This window comes from Carlito syrichta, unplaced genomic scaffold (genome assembly GCF_000164805.1).
Source record: "Carlito syrichta isolate Samal-C Ts95f unplaced genomic scaffold, Tarsius_syrichta-2.0.1 Scaffold312120, whole genome shotgun sequence".
NCBI classification, from domain to species: domain Eukaryota; kingdom Metazoa; phylum Chordata; class Mammalia; order Primates; family Tarsiidae; genus Carlito; species Carlito syrichta.
Window position 1 is genome coordinate 205,098 of NW_007256216.1, and position 19,000 is coordinate 224,097.

The 19,000-nt window shown below is 39.2% G+C and overlaps 1 protein-coding gene across 2 annotated transcripts in view; it reads left to right on the forward strand.

Annotated features, from left to right (window-relative positions):
• Positions 1-13,737, forward strand: part of PHLPP2 (PH domain and leucine rich repeat protein phosphatase 2) — an 80,353-nt gene extending 66,616 nt beyond the window's left edge. For both annotated transcript variants that reach the window (XM_008069569.2, XM_008069570.2), the window contains 6 exons: positions 3,342-3,504; positions 3,790-3,920; positions 4,546-4,656; positions 5,862-6,056; positions 8,341-8,572; positions 11,399-13,737. In XM_008069569.2, the coding sequence (XP_008067760.1) occupies positions 3,342-3,504; positions 3,790-3,920; positions 4,546-4,656; positions 5,862-6,056; positions 8,341-8,572; positions 11,399-12,550 (1,984 nt within the window). In that variant the 3' untranslated portion in view covers positions 12,551-13,737. The remainder of the gene's footprint in view (positions 1-3,341; positions 3,505-3,789; positions 3,921-4,545; positions 4,657-5,861; positions 6,057-8,340; positions 8,573-11,398) is intronic.
• The last annotated feature ends 5,263 nt before the right edge of the window (positions 13,738-19,000 follow it).

The window sequence follows — 19,000 nt, forward strand, 5'->3', positions numbered from 1 at the left end:
GTTTTGATTTATTGTAGAGATGAGGTCTCGCCAAGTTGCCCGGCGGGTCTCGAACCCGCGGGCTCAGGCCATCCACTCACCTCAGCCTCCCAAAGGTGCAGGATTACAGGCTGAGCCACCGAGCCCGGCTGTCAACACTGTTTTATAAAATACTGTTGAGTCTATCAGTTTTTTCATGATACATATATGAAATGCCTACTGTACGCCAAATACTATTTAACAGTTACAGTCTCTATCCTTAAGGAATTTACTATCAAATTGGGGACAAATATATAGACGGTTACAGTGCAGTCCAATAAAGGCAGATGTTTAAGGAGATATTCACAGGTTGCTCATTGCACTACACAGCCTGGGAGCAGGGTTAGGCTTCCTGGAAGAAGAGATGAATAGTAGTTAGCCACATTACACCTATAAGAAGATGTAAGAATGACATTTAATGCTATCAAAGTTTTAGACAATGTCAGTGGAGAAATAAATATCTTCCAGGAAATACTTGATTAAAAGAAGCTTTAGAACGCCCACCAGCAGTGTAGAAGTGTTCCCATTTCTCTGCATTTAAAAAAAAAGAAGCTTTAGAATATGTAGAGAGTCAGGCTATTACAGTGGCCTGAGAAACTAGCTACGCCTGTATTCTTTCCTCTCTACTTGCCTTGTATGAATTGAATCAATTACAGAAAACTAGCTGGAGAAAATTACCTGTTTTTTGTTTGTTTTTTTCTTTTTTTCTTCTGAGTGGGTGTCTCACTTTGTCTCCCAGCTGAAATACAGTGGCACACTCATGCTACTGCAGCCTCAACCTGCTGGGCTCAGAGACAAGGTCTTGCCATGTTGCCCAGGCTGGTCTCGAACATGTGGGCTCAGGTAATCCTCTCGCCTATGCCTCCTAAAGTGCTGGGATTACAGACTGCTCCTGGCTTTTTTTTTTTTTTGTCTTAAAAAGAAAGGGGGTCTCACTGTTTTGCCCAAGCTAGCCTCAAACTCCTGCTCTCAAGCTATGTTCCCACTTCAGCCTCCTGAGTAGCTGGGACTAACAGCATAAACCACTGTGTCTGGCTAAAATTTGAAAAATTTAACACCAGAAAATTCTAACTATACCATGAAAGTAGTCATTAAAAGTCATATTTTCAAAAACGAAGAACATGGAGAAATAATATTTGATATAATTTTAATGAAATTTTGTGAGCATTTATGAAATAAGATAGAACTTCATAAGATAAGGAGGATAAACTTAATTGTTTCCTTGAAAGAATTCAAACAATAGCTTTTAAAATAAGTGTAGAATCTTAATTTCAGAATGTGTAGATCTCTTGAAGTCTTATCAGATTAATTTAGTTGACCTCAAATATGTTCGTGTAAAGTGGAAATAACAACCCACTGACAAGGCTTATGAAACCACTTCATATTGGCTAATGAAGCTGTTGGGTGATACCAGGTATAATACTCTAAAACTGATGAATCTCACCTAATTTGATAACACTTTTATTGTTGGAGGAGTCAAAAGCAGGTTAATATAAAACTTAAAACATACCAAAGAAAATAAAAATAAGAAACTAATAGTAAAGACAGAAATTAACAGGAGATCATACAAGATTAATCTGAATATATATATAATAAAACTAAATGGAATTTAGGAGCAGCATATTTTAAAAAATGTAGGTTTCATACTGAATAATAAATCCACTATTAGGTCATTTCCTGAGCAGTGTTATAATTATACAGGCACAATCCTAATCGTGTGTCTTTTGAACTATTTTCAGAATATAGCACAGTTCTAGGTACACAATAAAAAATTGATTGAGATACGGGCAGTGTATTTCTATTTACAAATCATAAATTCCAGGCATATATATATATATAAGGGAAGAACATGAAATTTGAACATGGGAACACTTTTAAAATATATTATTAAGTTAAAAAATAAGTTATAAAATAATATATATAATGTAGCACCATTTTTAATTTTAAAAAATAGTTTTGTGCCTTAAAAAAGACAAGAAGACCATGTACTAAAATGTCATCAGAGATTATTTTGGGCAGTGGAATTAACATTTTTTTTCCTGATTGTCTCTATTTTTTGGTGCATATATATTATCACATTCGCAATCAGCAAATTTTTCACTTTCCTAATACTGGTTGTGGGTGAAAATTAAAATCCAAAGCTGGTTGCTGCAAATTTCTGCCATTAAGCACAAGTTAACTGGTCTTTTCTAAATTGTCATCTTTTTCATAATACAGCTGAAAGTTGCAGGCATCCAGTATTTGCCTCAGACACCACTCTGACTAGCATTCCAAGCTTTGTGTCTTTATTTGGGTTGCAGACGGAATATATTATTCAGAAGCAGAATTTTGCAAAGACATAAATTCACATCAGTGGCAACCAGGAACAGAATTTGGAATGATGTAAATTCACGTCAGTGATCGTGAATGAGTTATTGTAAGAAGAAAAAATAACTTTAATTTACTAAACTTATTTATTAAAAAAATTTATGAATTTTCTAGCGATAGAAATTATGTTACATGAAAAAGGCCAAATATAAAATATATGTAAAACATCATATGAAAAATCTGGTGGGAAATTCAGTAAAATGGTTATAGTAATTCTTTCAGATTGCCGGTATTGTAATTTATTTTCTTTGTTTTCCAAATTCTATGTTACAGCAGTTTATTTTTTAAGTCAGTAAATCAAAAGAAATTAAAACAATGTGTAATAATCTACATAAAGATGTTCATCTGACTTAAGATAATTTACTTATTGTATGGGAAGCTTTGCTCAGTCAGTAGAACAATGTGAATCATTGACATCACAGTCCTGGGCAGTACTGTCTAAGAACTTGATAAATGTTTAGTGGAGATGAATTATGCCATGAACAAGTAATTGCAGAAATTTAAAATTGAAGAGAATCTTAGTGGTGATTTAGTACTTTTTTTTTTTTATATAGCTGAGGATGTTGAGGTCCACTGACATTAACTTACCCAGTATCTTGTAGCTTGTTAGTGGTGAAGCAGACTTCAGGATGACTCTCCCAACTCTAGACTGGTCCTTTTTCACCCACTTCCCGAAAGTCAGGTAACTGGAAGATGTTCATGCCTGTAGGATCTAACAACTGTAAGAAAAACAAGGGAAGCTTCAGCCTTTGAAACACACTGAGAGGCTGAGGTATCACAGTAGTGGTCATCTTGATGAGCCATTGCTTTTGCCGGAGTCTGATTATTTCATTCTCACCAGTCATCTGGCAGTGGACTAGGTCAGCCTTCTCTACCCTGTGGCTTCTGTAAAATAGCACTTGTCTGACAGCTGCTCATTTTTGGTGCAGTGCAGTATTTTGATGTTTCTTTTTCAGCAAACTAAATAAATTGGAGCAATTGGAGGAACTGAACCTGAGTGGCAACAAGCTTAAAACGATTCCCACAACCATAGCAAACTGCAAAAGGCTGCACACCCTTGTCGCACACTCCAACAACATCAGCATTTTCCCAGAAATACTGCAGTTGCCTCAGATTCAGGTACTTCTGCTGGAATCATGTCCTCCCAGGGGAAATAGCCAGAGTGTGAATGAGATTATTTTCCTTTTATTAGAAAGAAGAAAGGAGTGTGAATGAGGTTGCTCTCTTCTCATAAGGAAGAAACAGTATTCTCTTCTCATATGCTGCATTTGGAATCAGAATGTACATAACCAATTCCTGGAAAGAAATTAAGTTCCCCTTTGAAGATATAGTAGGAGATTGAACATTTGGGAATAAAGAATTCACTGTCATGTGTTTTCTTTTGATTTCTCCATTTCTTCTTAGTTTGTGGACCTGAGTTGCAATGACTTGACAGAAATCTTGATTCCAGAGGCTCTGCCTGCTACATTACAAGACCTTGACCTGACTGGAAATACAAATCTCGTTCTGGAACACAAGACGCTGGACATATTTAGGTAGGAAAAAATTTGAAATTGAATCTACATGTGCTCTAAGGCCCACTAGACCCATGTGTGGGTCTTCTTTAGGACCCTGGAGATCTTGATTAATTAGCACAATAGATTGGATTGGCAATAAAGCCTCTAGGTTCTCTTCTTTGATTCAGTTATGAATAGATGTTCTATCTAGTAGTCAGTCTGTTTATATTAGGACTACTCCATGGCTCCCACCGAGCCACACATTGAATATTTTCACATGACAGACATAGGTCTTTTAGGTGGCACAGGTTACATAACAAATCTAAGAGACAGTACAACTTCATTCATTGTACTAAGATGTCATTGTGTCAAAATATTTAATAATAGACACTTAGCTAAAACTAAGAAATCTTTGTGCTTAGTTTTTAATGGAAACAGATGGCATTGATTGTAACAATAATGGGTTCCTATTTTTCCTACCCCTTTCCTTTGTTTCTTCTCTTTATTGGCCAGTAGTTTAGCCTACTACTTTCATTAATCTCTCTGAAAATGAATCTTGTCTAGCAACAGATTATTTTATAAAAATATATAATATTGTTGGAATGGTTTTTGTAAAATAGAGAGGAGTATGTGGTTTAATCTTTCTTTTCTTCACTTCCCACAGCCATATCACAACCCTCAAAATTGATCAGAAACCTTTGCCAACCACAGATTCTACTGTTACGTCAACCTTCTGGAGCCATGGACTGGCTGAGATGGCAGGGCAGAGAAATAAGTGAGTATGTTGGCTTTGGAGACTGAGAATGAAAAAAGGCAGCTCCTGGCATCTGTGAACTGGTCTGATGCTCACAGCTAGGTCATGTTCTGTTGCACACAAACAAATCACAGAATGGCAATGTCAGATAAGATCCCTGTGAAACGACATAGCAAGACAAAAACAAGATGAATGTGCGGTCCATACTCCCTTACATGGCTAAGATGTTTACCAATTACAGCTTTATCTTTCTGTTTGTCTTCCTTCCTCACAGATAAGATTTGAGATACCCAGCCATAGAATGGCCCCATTTTCTAACAGCACCCAATCTAGTATGGTGCTTTACTTCCTTAGTCCCTCCCTAAAATGACCCAACCAAAGCCCACATCCTATACTGGGTTCTTTCAGCACTTCTTACCTGTACAGCCCAGGGTTCCGTGGTGTGCATTCTCCTTTGCTATTCCCATTCCCTCTTCCTCCTACCCCTTTCCTTTGTCTCTTCTCTTTATTGGCCAGTCGTTCACCATACTACTTTCATTTTCATACTGCTTTTATTTTTCAGTCTTTCTGGAAATGAATCTTAGTCTATCAACAGATTATTTTATAAAAACACATTATTGTTGGGATACTTTTTGTAAAATACAGGAGTATGTGGTTTTATCTTTCCTTCCTTCACTTCCCATAGCCATAGCACAACCCTCATAATTGATCAGAAACCATTAACCACAGGTGTTCTCTGGTGGTTTTTGGCTGACAGGTCTTGACAAAACTAGTCCTTGACAAAACTAGTCCTTAATCACTACTAAGAGAAAGCATTTTGTCTTACCCTTGGCAATATTGCAGAGCTAATATGTACTATTCATGAATGTGGCTAAATTTCCCCTTTTCTTAGAACATCAGCTCTTTCATTCAGATGCTGCTTAATTATCATACCTAGGGATTTAAAAAGAGAGAGAGACAGGGTCCTGCTATGTTGCCCAGCCTGGTCTGGAACTCTTGACTTCAAGCAATCCTACCACCTCAACTTCCTAAAGTGCTGGGATTTTACAGGTGCGAGCCACTGTGCCAGGCTTCTAGGGACTTTTTTTTATATGCGTAGATTAAGATTTACTTCTAGTCTTCTCTACCTTCATTTAATACTTACTTTTTAAAGGACTGCTCCCTGAAGAATAATCTTTTACTGATAACTTTCTTTGATGATTGTCTTCCTCGTATTTCTCTTATAGGCTGTGTGTGTCTGCCCTTGCTATGGATAACTTTGCAGAGGGTGTCGGAGCTGTGTATGGCATGTTTGATGGGGACCGAAATGAGGAGCTCCCTCGCCTGCTCCAGTGTACAATGGCAGATGTGCTTTTGGAAGAAGTACAGCAGTCAACAAATGATACAGTTTTCATGGCTAACACCTTCTTGGTATCTCACAGGTAAGCAGGTGGGTTGAATAATCCCTAACTCAGTTCTACTTTTGGAAAATAAATCTCTCTAAACCAGAAGGTCAGAATCTAAATTATGAATATAGGATCAAGGAGAGATCTCACTTCTTCCTTGGTCCTCTCTATATCTGCACATTATGGGGACTTTGGTTCCTTAGGAGCTTGTGGATTCAGCTGTTTTCTCTGTTGAACCCAAAGTGCTGAGGATCTGGGAAGCCTAGAATTTATGTGCAAAAGTTTGTGTGTGTGTGTGTGTGTGTGTGTGTGTATATGTGTGTGTGTGTGTGTGTGTGTGTGTGTGGTTATACATTTGGAGGAGGAAGGTGGTGAGCTTTCCTAAGATTGTCCAAGGAATCAGTGACTTAAAAAGGTTAAGAAGTACTCATCAGATTCATATGTCTGGGGATTAACAGCCTTTGGCAGTGTTGCAAAGCTAATATGTATTGTCTATGAATGTGGCTGAATTTCCCCTTTCCTTAGGACTTCAGCTATTTCACATGCTGCTTTTTTTTGAGTCAGAATCTGACTCTGTCATCCAGGCTGGAGTGCAGTGGCACACTCACAACCACTGCAGCCTTGACCTGCTGGGCTCAGACGATCTTTCCACCTCAGCCTTCTGAGTAGCTGGAACCACAGGCGCATGCCACCACACTTAGCTAATTTTTTTTTTATCGTAAAGATGAGGTCTTGCCAAGTTGCCCAGGTTGATCTTAAACCCCTGAACTCAGGCATTCCTCTTGCCTCCATCTCCCAAAAAGGTGCTAGGATTACAGGTGTGAACCACCACGCCTGACCACAGATGCTGCTTAATTATCCTATCTAGGGGCATTTTTATGTGTAGATTAAGATTTACTGCTAGTCTTCTCCACTGTCAGTTAATACTTTTTAAAAGATTGCTCCCTGAAGAATAATCTGATAGGGTTATGTCCTGATAAACCCATTGTAAGTTGAAAATATTGTAAGTCGAAAATGCATTTAATTCACCTAACCTACTGAGGGTCATAGCTCAGCCCAGCCTATCTTAAATGTCCTCAGAACATTTACATTAGCCCATGGTTGGGCAGAATCATCTGACATCACAGTGCACTGTAGAGTATTGGTTGTTTACCCTTGTGATCTAGTGGTGACTGGGATCTGTGATGCTGCTGCTGCTGATCATCACGAGAGAGTATTGTACTGCATATCTTAGCCTGAGAAAAGATCAAAGTACGGTTTCTACTAACTGCGTACAGTATTGCTTTTGCATTGTTGTGAAATGGAAAAATTGTTAAGTTGAACCATTGTAAGTCGAGGACCTCCTATATAACCAAACTGAAGTGGGAGTATCTTGTACGTCAGTAGGTCTGCATAAATGATATGAACAACTGAGGGGTTGTAAACCTGTATAAATGAGGCTGAGATGGAACAGCCTGGAGCTTGAGCTGTTGTATCTGTAACTGTAACACAAAACACAGTTTTGGAAAAGGAGTTTATTTTTCCATAGAATTGAGCAAAATAGACTTGGCAAAATAAAGGGCTTGGGAAAGGGAACTCAATTTATGCAGCACCTTTCAAGAGCCAGGCAGTGTACCAAGTATTGCTCATACTATATTTTAAGTTTTCAAAACAAGCCAAACTGGTAGGTATTTTATCAGATAAATTTCTTAGAGAAATAACTTGCTGAGGATCTATAGCCAGGAATTGGCAGAGCTGGAATTTGAAACGAGATCTTTCTGATCATGTCTGCTCCTTGTTAGCATTGTATACCAAGTGCAGGCATGTGAATGCCCTGTATATGGAGAGATACAAGGAGAATCATGGTACTTCCTTCAAGGAACTTAAAACCTAAGTGAGTAGTTCTCAAAGTGGTGTTCTAGGACCAGCAGCCTCAGCGTTACCAGAGCCTTGTTAGAAACAGTTTATTGGGCCAGCCCATTACCCAAGGAATCAGAAGCTTTGTGGGTGGGACCCAGTGGACTCGTCTGACAAACCCACCAGGTGATTTTGATATGCTAAAGTTTGAGAACCTCTGAATTAGGAAGTCTGTGATCAGACACAAATGTAGTAGAGAAACATGCACTTTCATTGTCGTCTCAGTTATCTCCTCTGCTTTGTAAAATCTGTTTTCTCAGCTGCGAGTGGAAGGCAAACTCTTCTACCACCATCATCCATAGGAAGAGCTAGCATTCAAGTTAATGATCACATGGCGGAAAAAAAGGAAGGAACAGATGTGAAGGACCATCACTGTCTTCTGAAATTAGCTACCATGTCTTCATTTTCTTTTCTTTCTAAACAGGAAATTAGGAATGGCTGGCCAGAAGCTGGGCTCCTCTGCTCTCCTGTGCTACATCCGCCCTGACACTGCTGACTCAGCAAGTAGTTTTAGCTTGACTGTGGCAAATGTTGGTACATGCCAAGCAGTCCTGTGCCGAAGTGGGAAGCCAGTGCCCCTTTCTAAAGTCTTCAGCCTGGAGCAGGACCCAGAGGAGGCACAAAGAGTGAAGGACCAAAAAGCCATCATCACAGAGGTGTGTCTTGCTCTCTGCCAGTCACTTCTGCTCCCCAAATCTAGTAAAAGCTGCTTTGCATAGAGGTGATGAAGGTCTATTTTCTTCCCTTTCATGCCTTGTAAATTGTATCCAATCCAGAGAAAAGTTACATTCAGGTTGTTTCAGTGACTAAAAAAATCTACTAAGCAGTTAGTGATTAGCAAAAAGAAAAAGTAAAATAAGTTAGAAATGAAAAATTCTAATTTGTGATCCTTGAAATGCATAGTTAGCATGTAAAATGAATTTGTTTTTGAGTTGGGGTCTCACTCTGTCACTGGCATGCAGTGGCACAATTATAGCTCACCACAGCCTCAACCTCCTAGGCTCAGAGCAACCTTCCCACCTTAGCCTCCTGAGTAGCTGGAATTGCAGGCAAGTGACACCACACCCGATTAATTTTTGATTTTTTTTTGTAGAGACAAGGTCTTGCTACATTGCGCAGCTGGTCTCAAATTCTTGTCTTAGCCTCCCAAAGTGCTGGTGATTACAGGTGTGAGCCACTGTGCCTGGCCTAAGATGAATTTTAAATGTTCCCCTTAATTAATTTCCAACTCATCTGGTTTATTATTTCAAAAAGAAGAGTTCTATAGTTTGACAGTGGCATTCTAAAATGCAGCATTTTCAGTATTTTCCTGGTTTATACTGTATATGGGTTAATATTATGCTCTGGTGTTCTTTTTTTATAATGAAGCATTCATATTTCTACTATTTTATAGCTTTTCTTCTTTCCAGAAATTAGCATAATGTCTTCGCTTTCCAAAAAATGTTAGCCAGTTATGTGTGAACATTATTTATTGCAAAGCAGAATTCTGTTCAGATCTTTGCCCATTTTAAATTGGATTGTTTGTTTCTTCATTATTGAGTTTTAAGTGTTCTTCATATATTTTGAAAACAAGTCCTTTGTCAGATATGTATTTTGTAAATATTTTCATCCAGTTTGGGCTTGTCTTTCTGTTCTTTTTTTTTTTTTTTTTGAGTTGGAGTCTCACTCTGTCGCCCAGACTGGAGTGCAGTGGCTGCTCCCGGCCACTGCAGCCTTGACCTGCTGGGCTCCGGTGATCCTTCTGTCCCAGCCTTCCAAGTATCCGGAACTACAGGCACGCGCTACCATGCCTGGCTAATTTTTGATTTATTGTAGAGATGAGGTCTCGCCAAGTTGCCCAGGTGGGTCTTGAACCCGCAGGCTCAGGCAGTCCACTCACCTCGGACTCGCAAAGTGCTGGCATTACAGGCTGAGCCACCCTGCCCGGCCAGTCTTTTTGTTCTTTTAACAGTGTTTTTTTTCAGAGAAGAAGTTTTTAATTTTAATGAAGGCCCACTTGTCATTTTTTTCCATGGGTCATGCTTTTGCTGTTGCTCATCACCAAACCCAAGGTTACCTAGATTTTCTTCTATTTTATCTTCTAGAAGTTAATAGTTTTTTATGTTTCATATTTTGGTCTGTGATCCATTTTGAGTTAATTTTTGTGAAAAATATAAGTTCTGTGTCTAGATTCGTGTTTTTGCATGTGGATATTCAGTTGTTCTGGCACCGTTTGTTGAAAAAACTGTTTTTTCTTTATTGTCTTTGCTCCATTGTCAAAGATCAGACCATATTTATGTGGGTCTATTTCTGGGCTCTCTGTTTTGTCAGACTTCTATCCATCTTACATTCCATCTAAGAAAACACAAAACCAAAAAGTGTCATTATAATGTAGTTGATAAATATTAGAATTCTGGAAGTATGAGATATTAGTCTTAGGAAGGTCAGTTAAAATGAATAAAGCATAATATCTTAAATTTATTTATTTATTTGTTTGTTTGTTTTTTAGAGGTGGGGTGTTACTCTGTTGCTCAAGCTGTATTTGAACTTCCAGGCTCAAGCAATCCTCCAGCCTCAGCCTCCTGCGTAGCTGGGACTATAGGCACACACTACTATTTTTTACATAGTTAAGATAATATTGTTTAGATTTTTCTTAGAGGGTCCTAGAAAGTTGGAAATTTTTAAATAAATGTTATTTTAACCACAAACATTTATCGTTTGTCTATTATTTGCCAAGCACCATACCTTTATTATTTAATCTTAACAATAACACTAATGAAGGAAGTGCTTTTATTTCCACCTTACAGATGAAGAAACTAAAGTTTAGTGCTTATAACAAATTCTGGCAAATAAGAAGCTCAGAGAATGACTGCAGCTGTGAACTTAATTTTCTGAGTTTTTCAGAGTTGCTTTGTTTTTGTTTTTTTCTTGACAAGAAATCAGTACAAAGTGTCTGGCATATAAATATTTTCAAACAGCAAGCAGGGTTATTCCTTTTCCTCTAAGTTTCGATACATGGATTCTGATTTGATCTGCTGTTTTTTTCTTGGTACAATCCTTACAGAATAGGTAAATTATGCTACAGATTTCAGACTCTCCTTTTTTAGACTGAATAACCTTAGAGATTATTTGATGCTTTTGAAAAAAATTTTGAATATGTGGGGTATTTGATACTTTTACTACCAAGATTCTCTTAGCCAATTGATATCTTTTCAGCCCCAACTGTACCTTTAAATGAGAAATCATTTTTAGTGACCCATCTTGGTTTTGGCTTCTCTGAGAGTACTAGTGATAGAGAATTAATGAGTTTTGTTTATTGTTTTTCTATTTAAACACATGCTGAGGCCTACAAGACTACTTAGAATTATACTAGCCCATAGGAAAAACTATATAACATATAAATTCTGTTTTGTTATAGATCCCTAGCACTGTGATTTTAAAAGATAAAAGTTTGCTTATTATTGTTTATTGTTTCTCAGAATTCTCGTTCTGCTTGTCCCTAGGACAACAAAGTAAATGGGGTAACCTGCTGTACCCGGATGCTGGGTTGTACATACCTCTACCCTTGGATCCTCCCCAAGTCCCACATATCTTCCACTCCACTGACTATTCAAGATGAGTTGCTGATTCTGGGAAACAAAGCATTGTGGGAACACCTGTCCTATACAGAAGCTGTCAGTGCAGTGCGTCATGTGCAAGACCCATTAGCAGCTGCCAAGAAGCTGTGCACATTAGCCCAGAGCTATGGCTGTCAGGATAATGTAGGGGCAATGGTGGTTTATTTGAACATTGGTGAAGAAGGCTGCACCTGCGAAATGAATGGGCTCACCCTCCCAGGTCCTGTGGGATTTGCTTCAACCACCACCATCAAGGATGCCCCAAAGCCAACCACTCCATCCTCTAGCAGTGGGATTGCCTCTGAGTTCAGCAGTGAGATGTCCACCTCAGAGGTGAGCAGTGAAGTGGGGTCCACTGCTTCTGATGAGCATAATGCTGGGAGCCTGGATACTGCCTTGCTTCCCAGGCCAGAGCGGCGCTGCAGCCTCCATCCAGCACCCACCTCTGGGGTGTTTCAGCGCCAGCCTTCTTGTGCTACCTTCTCCAGTAATCAGTCTGACAATGGCCTGGACAGTGATGATGATCAGCCTGTTGAGGGGGTCATAACCAATGGCAGCAAGGTGGAGGTAGAAGTAGACATTCACTGCTGCAGAGGGAGAGATCTCGAGAGCTCACCCCCTCTTAGAGAGACTCCTACCCCGTGTCCTGAGGAACATACTCGAGGGTTGTATTTTGGTATTCGAAGACAGAACAGTGTAAATAGCGGTATACTTCTGCCAATGAACAAGGACAAGATGGAGTTACAGAAGTCTCCCTCCACCTCCTGTCTGTATGGAAAGAAACTCTCCAATGGCTCAATCGTGCCCCTAGAAGACAGCTTGAACCTCATTGAAGTGGCCACAGAAGCACCCAAGAGGAAAACTGGCTATTTTGCTGCCCCTACTCAGATGGAACCAGAGGATCAATTTGTTGTACCTCGTGACCTGGAAGAAGAAGTGAAGGAGCAAATGAAACAGCACCAGGAAAGCAGGCTTGAGCACGAGCCCAACGAAGAGGATCGGACCGAGCCCCCAGAGGAGTTTGACACAGCGCTGTGACTGCCCCGCAGGGGACACAGTGTGAGAGGAGGCTGTACAGTGTTGGGGTAGGGACCCTGCCAGGGGCATTTGCCTCTACATTTCTAAACCATAGATGAGTGAGGTAGAACTCGGAGCCAAAAAGGGTGAGCGCTATCAGGGTCTGGCTCTGGATAAGCTAGTAGCCACCATCAGTGTTAAGTTTCACATTTAACCTGCGTTGGAATTCCCAGAGTTATTGGGAAGAAAGCAGCTGTTCTATATCAGTCCTACCACCTGCCATTAACCCTTTCTCTCCTAGGATCATTCTGAGAATTTGCCTGCCTGGGCAGGAAAGGGACTATTTCTGTGGAGGAAATAATTGAAGATTGATTCCCTTTACTAATTGCTGCTGGTGGATCTCTGTGACAGAGAAATCACTTTATCTCCCAGACTAACTAATGGGGTGTGATGTGACTAGTCACATGGCTTTTCATTCTTCTCTACGAGAATACAGCCTATCAAAATAATGTCTATTGGAAATGTAGAACCAATCAAACATATACTTTATGTGTGTAATGTAATGAGAGCACTTTCCATTGACTGTGAACTTTTTATTTTTGAATCTGCACTCGAGCCAATCTTCTTAGAGGCAGCCTGGCACCTTTGTCCGTAGGTAGAGAGCTATTGGGTGTTAGCGTCTTCTCTGAGCGTTCTAGGAAGGACCCTGGGAAATTGATTTAAGTGTTGGATGTTAGACTGTGAAAGCTCCTGAGGAACTTAGGGTAGTAGGATCTTTTGGGGATGAAAACGGAGGAGTGAGGACTAAAATTACTTTGCCCCCAAATCAGAAAAAGAGAATTACCCCTTACACCTGCTAGGAATTTTCCAGCAGATGACAAGGGAGGCATTTGGGGATTGGCCTCTTTCCCTAACATGTGGTGGTTGGCAGTCAGCTTCCTAATGGGGAAAGCCAAGACTGACACTGCTCGCATCCACGTAACCTTGAGTTATGGCTGATGACTGAAACAGAATGAGGCCAATGAAAACAGCTGGGTAGATGGAGCTCACAGATTAGACTTGTTCCTTCTCTTATGCTAGAGCAAAGGGATTGTTTTCTAGAATGCTGGAAGTGAGTCGAGGGGGCTTACCTTTTGAATGTTGAACAGTGTACTCTTCTGAAAACTGCTTATTCACCTCATGTGATTTCAGATTACTGGGCTCAAATACGAAAGACACTTAATTGAGAAATTCTTAATCTTACAGAAAACTTGTACTTTTTTGCACATTCCATGTAACCCTAGAAAATTGCAGTTCCTTCCATATTTCTATTACTTTTTCCATTAAAAGATTTACTTAGAAAAATTAATTCCTACAAAATTTTGGCATTGCTTGATTTTATGCAATGGGGAACGTGCTTTGAATTTTTGGAACACTTTCACAATTAAGAAGAAATTAGTGGATCCATTTTAGATTTTCTTTCATTGGAAACAAAATCTTAGGGGAGGAATATATATATACACACACACACACACATATACATATATATGTGTGTGTGTGTGTGTGTGTGTGTGTGTGTGTGTGTATAAAATCTTTGTTTCATTTTTGGAAATTTTTCAGAGCAATAGCTGAAAGCCAGATAACCTGTTTGCAAATAGTTATGTGTCTTCTCAGAGGCCCCATGCCCATGTACATGTTTCAATGGGGTATACTCTTGAGGGATTTGGTACCACTCCATTGGCTGTCTAATGTTCTTCAACCACTCAAGAATCTGAACTTAAGTCCCCAAATTATCAGGAACACTTGACTTCCCTGTGTCAAACTACTGGTCAACTATTGAAAAATTTTAGAACTCAGGTCTTTGATTTGAAGTGGGGAACATAGTAGCTCAAACAAAGTTTAGGTACTGTTAGAACGATGGGAACAATAGTGTGTTGCCACCTTATTTTTATATGGAAAAAATTTTTAAGATGAAGAAAAAAATGAAAAGAAAAAAACCCATGATGCTAGGGATGGGTGATACAAAAACATCTCCTTACTCAGAGAGCAGAATCTTTGGACTGTAGAATAGTGATGTTGTCTAAAAATGAGAGTTATTTTGGGAATATAACACTTTAATAGTATAGTATTATAAAAACTATTCTTTACCTGTGAACCCCTTTCTTGTCTTCTGTTTACCACCCTACTCGTTGGAACCACCTCAAAACCCAGTTCTGAAATGACCTTACCAAAAGTAATGTATTTACTTTTTAGTCAGCAGAACTTTGAAATTCCAAATATTCTTTTATGTGGTAGAGTTATTTTTAAGAACCATTAGGTTGTGTTGAAAATCTTTATATAGACTATACCAAAACTGATTTTTGTTTTTTGCTGTCTCCTTTAATTCATGCCGTTCTGCGGTTGCTCTGTATTAAAACAGAGGGTAAAGCAACCATAACCCGTTACCAAAAATATATAAAATTATTTTAACTATGTGGTAATTGATGGACATTGTGTTATGTGAATAGGCTGTCAGTCAGTGAAATTCAGTCATCTGAATGCAGTCTTCTTCCCAGGACTTTACCCAGAGGATGTGTTCTCCAGGTGGGCAGAGTACAGTTGATCTCTAGCACAGAGATTCTGGCCTCTGCATGATTCTCAGGTCTCTGTGTGTACCTCCCATTTGATAAAGAAGTTTAAGAGAATTTTTGAAGAACACTCCTGATTATGGGAACAGTTTAGGAGTTCCATGGAAGAAACAAAAATACATGTGTTTTGGCAGCCATGCCATTCTTATTTTTATCCAAATGGATTGGAAATATATATTTGAAATGTTGAATGTTGGTATGACATAAAGCTACACTGCTAATATAGAGCCAAGTCATTGAATTACCACTCCGGATACAAGAGAGGGCTTTATTATACTACTGTAGGGTATATGTGTGCAATAAGGTGATGAATTCATTTACTTGTGTACAGAAGAGCCAACAGGAGCAGCTCGGTAATCACTGGGTGCTATTACAATTGCTTGTAGTGAGGCTATTTTCCAGGAGATGGAACAAGTCAGGTTTGGCCAATCTACTGAATATCAAATGATGCTCTTCTTTCCATGTAGACCTTCAGCAAAAGCAGGTACTTGGAAGCCACAGGCTCACCTTCTTTATCTGTTCAATAATTACTAATGAAGAGACCTTCATAAGGGAGCACTTGACTATTATCAATAAATGTACCAATTATTAAATAATTAGTCTCTAAGCCATTCAGTGATGTCAGCAGCATCACCGTAGAACTGTCTTGCGTCACTTTTACTTCCCTGTGGGTGGAGGCTTTCGGACTCTGCAATCATGGAAACAAGTTAATCTTTCTCTCCAGTTAGTGATTGAGAAAAGCAGCTACAGTAAATCCTGCTGTTTCCCTCATTTGGTGATCCGTCAACCACATATAAACTCCTTGTATTCTAAATTTCATGCACTTCTCCCAGATGCTATAGGGTTTTCTCTCACTGTTGCCAATGGATGTCATCCAGACAGTGGGCTCATATCTTATGGTTTTGTGCAATCATTGTCGTATTGTAGTCCTAAGACTCATTATAGTGTATTTTTGATATTTTTGAAATGTGTTAAATTTTTTAATTCAATAATATGAGCCAGAGCATGTTGCAGCAAATCTATTGTTTGTAAAAAAAAAAATAACAACAATAATAAACACAATAAAATGGATTATCTTTTTCATGGCTTTGTTTTAAAATGAAATTGTTATTTTATAAATATTTTAGCATGAAGCTATAATTTTCCTCTCCTAACTTATATGTAGAATTAGGTTCTTAACCAAAAGCACCTCTGGGATTTTTCTGCTTTTCCTTGCTCTAAGGGAAACTATGCAAAAACAAACACATAAAACCACATTCCATGAGACTCTACAAAGCTATGAGTTAATGCAAGAATAAATACTTTTGATCATCTTTTCAGCTTAAATAGCAATAAATATTTTTATTTTGAGAAACAAATTCTGACTTGGTTTATATGTTTGAAGAAATCTCAAGGATAGGAAACACAGTCCTTATTTACATGCAGGTTATTAACTGACTAGAGGAAATTCAACTGTAAATAATCTATAGCTCCTCTTAAGTAAATTATAGAGCTGATAGTGACAGACAGGCTGAGGAGAAACTGGCCATCATGTTTTTCATAAGGATGGCTTTGATATGAGAAGCTTTAGACGTAGTAGTGAGTGTTGGCTCACAAGACACAATGCAATTAAGCCTCTTAATTGCTCCCTTTCTCATTGGGTGTCTTCCATAATTTCTGCGTTTGCAACCAAGATTAGCTACCTTTTCACTTTATTTATTTATTTGGGAGGAGACAGGGTCTCACTCTGTCATCCAGGCTGGAGTGTAGTGATGTGATCATAGCTTACTGCAGTCTTGAACTCTTATGCTCAAGGGATTCTCCCATCCCAGATTCCTGAGTAGCTGGGAGTACAGGTGTGACCCATCATGCCCTGCTACTTCTCATTTTAAATAAAGTCAACTTGAAGAAGTTCTTTTCATCTAGCATAACGAACATTTTAAACATTTGTTTATTGAACTCCTTCAACATGCTTTACCTCATTTCCACAAGACACACGCCTCCGTGGGCCAGGGTGGCAGAAAAGAAATTCTCTGAGTATATGCTCTGCATAATGCAATATTGCCCTGCTACACCAAAGGCCACAAGAGTGAATACTCAGACCATGTTCCATTGTGACTCAGTGGGGTCTGAGTTTTGCATCTGTTGTTAAAGGTTTTGCAACTGTAGGCAAGCTGCTTAGCTTCTCTAAGGCTGTTAGATGGAAGTAATATCTGTCATCAGTGGTGAACCTAATTAAATGAGATGGTGCAAACAAAATGCTGTTTCAGCACAATATCCTCCATACTTGGCACGTAGTGAGTATTCAGTGAAATATGAATGCTTGGGTAAACTGCCTAACCTCAAGAACCTTGTTTCCTTATCTGTAAAAGTGTAAATAACACATCTTGGTCTGCCTAACTGATCAGTGGCAGTGAATAAGAAATTTTGCTAAAGCATTTTGAACATAAAACTGTACAGACCTGAGGGTGTTGTTAATAGTCATGGATGCTCCCATCACTCTCAGGAGCAATATCTGAGCTGGGCCTGGGCACAAAGTTGGGGCCACATAGACCAAAGTCCCCATTTTCTCAACCACAAGACCCAGATGTGGGCAAAGATTGAATAGGGACATGTTTCAATGAATAAATGCTAGGTGAGAATAGTTGGGGGGAGGTGCAGAAGAGTTGGGGAGGGTGGAGAGTGGGTTGATTTTTGCTTATCTACCACTCTGCAAATTGTGTGGGACTCCAGCCACAGCCTTGGGCTAAGGGTGATGGAGTGGAAGCATTTTTCTGTGGCACCATGGACTTTTAATTCTAACCTAGCAATGTAGGTTTCCAGATAATTATTTCCCTCCAAACTTTATAAAACCATAATCTAGATATTTTCCTATTTCTGTAAGAGGTTTAATTTTGATCCTTCATCTTAGATAGGGTCCAAAAGAATTAGCTATTAAAAAAGGAAGAGGACAACTGGAAACAATATGGAACAAGAATGTGTATCTTTCTAGTTATATCTGATATATTTGAGAATAGTTGTAAAGTGCAAGAACAGGTATAAAACACTTCAAGTTAAAATTACTGAAATAATTTAATTTTTAATTTGTTTTAGTTGGTGTCTCACTCTATTACCCAGGCTGGGGTGCAGTGGCATGCTCACAGCCACCCAGCCTTGACCTGCTGAGCTCAGGTGATCCTTCTGCCTCAAGCCTTACAAGTAGCTGGAATTACAGGCATGCACCACCAGCCCAGCTAATTTTTTTTTTTATTATAGAGTTGAGATCTCATCAAGTTGCCAGGCTGGTCTCGAACCCGTGGGCTCAGGCAATCCTCTCACCTCGGCTTCCCAAAGTGCTGGGATTATAGGCATGAGCCACCACACCTGGCCTAAGAATTTTATTTTTAAGGTTCACAGTTAGTGATCCGTTACATTACACAAACAGTTCAGGATAATGAGAGATGACTACCTTTGAAGGCCTACTTTGAAGGGCACTGTCAGGGAACACAGAAATGAAAAAGTCGCCAAAAAGCTGTTATAGTCAAGTAAATTAAGTGCTTTATCTTTTTTTTTTTTTGAGTTGGGGTCTCTGTTGTGCAAGCTGGAATACAATGGCACAATCATGGCTCACCGCAGCCCCTACCTCCTGGATTCAGGTGATCCTTCCGCTTCAGCCTCCTGAGTGGCTGGGACTACAGGCTTGTGCCTGGCTAATTTTTTTTATTTTTTTGTGGAGACAAGGACTCACTATGTGTGCCCAGGCTGGTCTTGAACTCCTGGGCTCAAGCAACCCCCCTCCTTGGCTTCCCAAAGTGCTGGGATTACAGGTGTGAGCCACCATGCCCAGCATTGCTTATGCTTTGAAATTAATTGAATAACATGTATAAGAAGTTTAAACTATTTGGAA